We start from the raw sequence: 6,976 nt of genomic DNA, 5'->3' as shown, positions 1-6,976 counted from the left end.
GAGCTTAAGTTATATAACTGTGTTTGTAGGGGCTATCCTAGCGATCTTTGGAGCTTAAGTTATATAACTGTGTTTGTAGGGGCTATCCTAGCGATCTTTGGAGCTTAAGTTATATAACGTGTTTGTAGGGGCTATCTCCTAGCGATCTTTGGAGCTTGAGTTATATAACGTGTTTGTAGGGGCTATCCTAGCGATCTTTGGAGCTTAAGTTATATAATGTGTTTGTAGGGGCTATCCTAGCGATCTTTGGAGCTTGAGTTATATAATGTGTTTGTAGGGGCTATCGTAGCGATCTTTGGAGCTTGAATTATATAATGTGTTTCTAGGAGCTATCATAGTGTGCTTTGGAGCATGAGTTATATAATGTGTTTCTAGGGGCTATCATAGTATCCTTTCGAACATAATTTATATAATGTGTTTCTAGGGGCTATCATAGTGTGCTTTGGAGCATGAGTTATATAATGTGTTTCTAGGGGCTATCATAGCGACCTTCAGAGTTTGGGTTACGTAACCTTTTTTCAGACTATCTGTCTTAGGCGTCCCTGGTTTTGAACTGGTAAACTGCGAACTCTTGACCTACTCTAATAAACAAATAGAATATGACTGTCACTCTTATAGCTCACACACGGCCCGAAAGTTCGGGGTGTTATTATTATTATTTTGTGTGTGTGTGTGAGAGGATGCGAACTATTGACTCTTGAAATTACAGTTTGTCCGGTGTTTTTGTTGTTTGTAGAAATAATGGAAAGTCTAGTCCACTTAACGAAAAGGAAAACGTTTTATTTCTTCAGTTCAAGATTTCACAACTTTTAATATTTCATAAAGGTCTAACTCAGAAATAAAGGCACTTGTTAAATTTCCTCTCGTCTCAATATCATCAACTCAATAAAAATGTTTGCTCACTCAGAAATCGATCGACAATTCACTAACTATGTCATTATCTAATTAACTAATCAGTAACAACTGTCTGGTATTTTCATACAATATTTCTTTTCTCCAAGTTTTCATAAAATTCGACAAGTCACGTCACGTCTAGTCGTCGCACATCATACCAAAACTCTGTCTGGCAAGTAATACAAAGTGTCTAACTTAAAATATTTTAATTAAACATAGTCTACAAATCTTATATTATGTTTAAGATAAGGAAGAAATTTGTTACTAGAATAAATCGTTTTAGTATCCAAATGTTGGAATCTGATAGATGAAAACATTTATTTAAGTTGTGTTGCGTCAGCGAGGTCACGTGACTAGTGTCACGCCACCTGCTTTCTAGAACTATCCCGTTCCTTCGGGAGTGCTCTAGCATTTACTACATTGGGGGGTGGTCTGGTATATATAAGATGGTCACGGCGTGACGTGACAAAGTGTGTGTAGGTAGTGAGTAATTGATCTGCAGTCAGAGAGTATTGTTGAGGTTCGTTATAGCGTTTGTTTTAGCGCGAATGTTGAAATCAAGTGTATCGTGAAGTTATATTCAGAAAGAATAAACCAGTTTTATTAAGTAAGGACTTGTATCGCTAAAGTTTCGTCCGAACGAAGTTACGGAAAGTTAATTAACAAACGGAGACGTAACAGTTGTCTTTTTGTGTGTGTTTGACAGATAGTAACGCTACACCGGAAATGCAGTTCTGAAAAGCTAGGCCTAACATTTTGTAGCAGTTTCTCCAACGAAGCTCACAGACATATCTTTATCAATCACGTACGTATTTCCGTTGTGTTAAAATTTAGGCTTCCACTAATTATGTGTTTCACTAACATTTATTACACACGTTATCTGTATATTAAAGTTATCTCTTGAATTTAAACTTTTTCTGAAGAGCGGGGTTTGAGCTCGTTACACTACTGCCGCGTCTAACATTTTTCTTTTTTATCGAATATTAAATCTGTTACGGCAGACAAGTTGCGAGATTCGGCTTGTAAATTTCTCCTGAATTCAACACCAAGTAACAGCATTTACAGGCAAGTATTTAATGAAAATATTAAACCAGAATTTAAATACAATAAAAGATTAATTACCACAAGTAGTCATTAAACGGTATTTCACTTTTTCGGAATCAAGTTCGACCAATGAAACAATGCTACGAAAATATAATATAATATGACTAACTAGAAGTTTGTTTGTAATTAAGTTCAAAGCTACACAATGGGCTGTCTGTGTTCTGGGCACCACGGGCATCGAAACTCTGCTTTTAGCGTTATAAGTTCGCAGACATGCCGCTGTGCCACTGGGGGAGGGCAACGAAGTTTATGGAAAATTACTTTGAACAAAACGTGACGTTCGTTGGTTTTCATTATCTGTTTAAAGAAAATAATATAATTGTAAGATTAAATCTTATATACATTTTCTCTTATTTAATGATCCGAGGAACTTATATAACGAACGAAAAGTTATGTTTTATTCCCAAACTTTCAGTGCTTTTAACAAAAAATATTATGATTGCGATGCTCGTAATAAGATTTATATTCAACCCCATGGTTACTGAGTAACCACAAGTATATCTATGTAACCACTGTCCAGCAAACTCACATTTCCGGAGCTAGCAGGACCGGAAGATAAGACTCGAGATGATCCGGGGAAGAGGTCTTTATCTGTATGGCGTAGCCGCATATCAAGGTTCCTAGGCGTGATGGGAGTCTAGGAATATGTATTAATGATCGCCTAACCCGAATCTGGCATCAATTTTGTGTACCTGGCCTTCCTCGGGATTCCGAGATCGTCATCATACTCGCGATAAGACTCGAGATGATCCGGGGGGGGGGTATCTGTATGGTGTAACCGCATATCAATCTGGCATCAATTTTGTGTACCTGACCTTCCTCGGGATTCCGAGATCGTCATCATACTCTCGAGCTAGCTAGGTGGCGCACCCGAATGTAAGTATCTAGATAGTACAGTATATGGATTAAAAAACTCTTTAATAAAAGTCGTAGGATAATGATGCTAAATCAAACTGGGAATCAAAAGTTTGAGCAGAATCGTTAATGAAACAACAATATCCAAATACATTCTTTAAAATAGCTTAACTAACATACAGTATTTGTAAAGTTTCAACTGACACGTGGCTACTGTCTGCTCGAACAACATCATTTTTATATTTCGTACATAAATATTGCCAACTTACTGTATTTGTCGCCCTAGGCAACTGCCTAGTGTTTGCACCGGCTCTGTAAGTATATATATATATATATATACAAAATAATTAAAAATTGTTAATTTAAGAAGGGGAATAGGGATCGTCAAAAAAAGTACAGAAACAAATTGAATCAAAATGCAAAGTTTATATTTTCAAGCATACAACTAGGGACAAACTAGAGTGGAAATAGTGTCTAAATTATTTTCTTAAGATACATATCCCTGTTTTGACTTCACTAAAATTGTTCACTAAAAGTACTGTAAACATGGGGTCAAAATAGGGATCTCTAGCTTGAGAAAATAATGTAAACACTATTTCCAGCCTAGTTTGTTTACGTTTCAAAGGTGACCGCCATCAAAGAGATCGTATAAAGACTTGTCCTCCGGTGGGAAAGCGGTACGTCTATATACTTACAACGCTAAAATCCGGGGTTCGATTCCCCCCCGCAGTGGACACAGCAGATAACCCTAAAACCGACAAATCGTAGTAAAACTTTGTTGAAATCTATATCAGAAATATCGGAACATCATAAGAAAGAATATAATTTATATCAGAAACTAAGAACGACACAGATATAGTACGTGTTGCTGTAGTTATAACTTGTATGTTCTTAAGAAATGAATTATGTTGATTGTTTAACGTTTTACTGAGAAAAGTCATGTATATTTAAATTATATTTTAAAGACAAACTACTGAATTATATAATGTTTTTATCAACGATCATTTAGTTAAGCTTTCGTATACAATTTGAAATAATTATATTTTCAGTTCATAACATTGTTTTTATTGTGGCTACAGATCGAAGCAGGTAGTATAGCAGATAAAGATGGCCGACTACAGGAAGGAGATCAGATTCTACAGGTACTGTGAACGGTCATGATTAGGTCATTGGTAATTAACGTTTAATGGGCGTCTTGTGTTAAGTGGACGTAACAGATGTGGTGGTTGTGAAAAGTGGACGTAATAGATTTGGTGGTTGTGTAAAGTGGACGTGACAGATGTGGTTGTATAAAGTGGACATAACAGATGTGGTTGTGTAAAGTGGACGTAATAGATTTGGTGGTTGTGTAAAGTGGACGTGACAGATGTGGTTGTATAAAGTGGACATAACAGATGTGGTTGTGGTTGTGTAAAGTGGACGTAACAGATTGGTGGTTGTGTAAAGTGGACATAACAGATGTGGTTGTGTAAAGTGGACGTGACAAATGTGGTGGTTGTGTAAAGTGGACGTAATAGATGTGGTGGTTGTGTAAAGTGGACGTAATAGATTTGGTGGTTGTGTAAAGTGGACGTAACAGATGTGGTGGTTGTGTAAAGTGGACGTAATAGATTTGGTGGTTGTGTAAAGTAGATATGTAGATCTTGAAACAACTCGACTTTCAAGATCTACATATCTACATGTGCCGATGTTTCCGTTTATCAACGTTATATTTTAAGATCTGTGCAAGAACTCAGCTAACAGATGTTTCGCATATAAAAGCTATCTTCAAACATGGAATCATTTCCTTTCATTTGAGTGGTCAATTTTTACAAACAGAGCATCATTTAAACCCAATCTTTATGTTGAGCAGGTTACAGGAATATTATTTAAACCTAATCTTTTAGATTGACTGATACTGTCCGAAAACAGTATTTTGTTCGTAGATAACTATAACGCCAGATGTCTATCACTTTGTTCGAAAACATGCTTAGAAACATTCTATTTTAAGTGTTTTATTAACCATCATTTGTAACTTACAACCATTTGACGTTTCTTGATTTTTGGTATTTTTTTTTAGATAAATGGTCATTACCCTCACACTGAGGAAGAAGCTGACACCTTACTTTCTGACAGATATCTGGACCTAACAATTCTGCTTGGCAGGATTCGGTTTCAGGTAAAAAATATAAACTTTATTTAAACAGCTTTAGGTGAAACAGAGATTTTATTATAACTTGCCAGTATCATTTGGCGTCTTCTTCCTGTGACGTTGTAACATATTAGTCATGCACGATCTAACTCGTATTTGTCTCAAAGATACCTGTTCACCATTTACAGGAAAGTATCCCTGACTTTACAATTGACAAGAAAGTCGCCCAAAGCTTATAGTTGTTAAGGGTATTCTCTAAATTCACATTTGACAAGGGGGATTGTCAAAATAAGCACATAGTCCCGAGCAAGGCAAAATACGGTGTTTATATAAGTGTAGCAGTTTGGTGTGAAATTCTCTTGATGTACAGCAAGATCTAAAATTATATCTATAGTGGATCTTAAAGTTGTCTTTTTTATTTTCATGTTGTTTTTTGTTCTCTAACTTAGTTTCAAAGTTGAATGTTTTAGTCAGATCACATTTACATTGGAACAAACACTAAAACTCACCAGATCCACAAGAAACAAGTGACTGTCTAAAACTCACCAGATCCACAAGAAACAAGCGACTGTCTAAAACTCACCAGATCCACAAGAAACAAGTGACTGTCTAAAACTCACCAGATCCACAAGAAACAAGTGACTGTCTAAAACTCACCAGATCCACAAGAAACAAGTGACTGTCTAAAACTCACCAGATCCACAAGAAACAAGCGACTGTCTAAAACTCACCAGATCCACAAGAAACAAGTGACTGTAAATTAACTGATTATCACGTGTGGTTCACAAACCAATGTTCTAAAAATTGGGAAGATGATATCGTGAATTAAACAAATATATATGTTTCAGACTTTACATAATTTTTTGTTAGCCAAAACCAAAGTGTTTGGCTAGGATGTTCTTTGTAGGTCACCTCTACACAACTCTTTATAATGGTAATGTAAGATTGTAGGTCACCTCTACACAACAATTTATAATGGTTAATGTAAGATCGTAGGTCACCTCTACACAACGGTTTATAATGGTTAATGTAAGATCGTAGGTCACCTCTACACAACGGTTTATAATGGTTAATGTAACATTGTAGGTCACCTCTATACAACGGTTTATAATGGTTAATGAAACATTGTAGGTCACCTCTACACAACAGTTTATAATGGTTAATGTAACATTGTAGGTCACCTCTACACAACTCTTTATAATGGTAATGTAAGATCGTAGGTCACCTCTACATAACAGTTTATAATGGTTAATGTAAGATTGTAGGTCACCTCTACACAACTCTTTATAATGGTAATGTAAGATTGTAGGTCACCTCTACACAACGGTTTATAATGGTTAATGTAAGATCGTAGGTCACCTCTACACAATGGTTTATAATGGTTGATGTAAGATTGTAGTTCACCTCTACACAACTCTTTATAATGGTAATGTAAGATTGTAGGTCACCTCTACACAACAGTTTATAATGGTTAATGTAAGATCGTAGGTCACCTGTACACAACGGTTTATAATGGTTAATGTAAGATCGTAGGTCACCTCTACACAACGGTTTATAATGGTTAATGTAAGATCGTAGGTCACCTCTACACAACGGTTTATAATGGTTAATGTAGGATCGTAGGTCACCTCTACACAAAGGTTTATAATGGTTAATTTAAGATTGTAGGTCACCTCTACACAAAGGTTTATAATGGTTAATTTAAGATTGTAGGTCACCTCTACACAACGGTTTATACTGATTAATTCAAGATTCTAGGTTACTCTACACAACGGTTTAAAATGGTTAATGCAAGATTGTAGGTCACCTCTACACAACGGTTTATAATGATTAATGTACGATTGTAGGTCACCTCTACTCAACGGTTTATAATGGTAATGTAAGATCGTAGGTCACCTCTACATAACGGTTTATAATGGTTAATGTAAGATTGTAGGTCACCTATATACAACGGTTTATAATGGTTAATGTAAGATTGTAGGTCACCTCTAC

General features: G+C 35.9%; 1 protein-coding gene across 1 annotated transcript in view; it reads left to right on the top strand.

The window, feature by feature from the left end:
• Nucleotides 1-6,976, top strand: part of LOC106475637 (E3 ubiquitin-protein ligase PDZRN3-like) — a 16,801-nt gene that overhangs the window by 6,836 nt on the left and 2,989 nt on the right. The window contains exons 5-7 of the mRNA XM_022379697.1: nt 1,601-1,699; nt 3,933-3,995; nt 4,913-5,011. Coding sequence (XP_022235405.1) covers nt 1,601-1,699; nt 3,933-3,995; nt 4,913-5,011 — 261 coding nt within the window. The remainder of the gene's footprint in view (nt 1-1,600; nt 1,700-3,932; nt 3,996-4,912; nt 5,012-6,976) is intronic.

The sequence above is a fragment of the Limulus polyphemus genome, unplaced genomic scaffold (genome assembly GCF_000517525.1).
Source record: "Limulus polyphemus unplaced genomic scaffold, Limulus_polyphemus-2.1.2 Scaffold8903, whole genome shotgun sequence".
Classification (NCBI taxonomy): Eukaryota; Metazoa; Arthropoda; class Merostomata; order Xiphosura; family Limulidae; genus Limulus; species Limulus polyphemus.
Note: the sequence above shows the minus strand (reverse complement) of the source record. Positions and strands in the feature narration are given on the sequence as shown.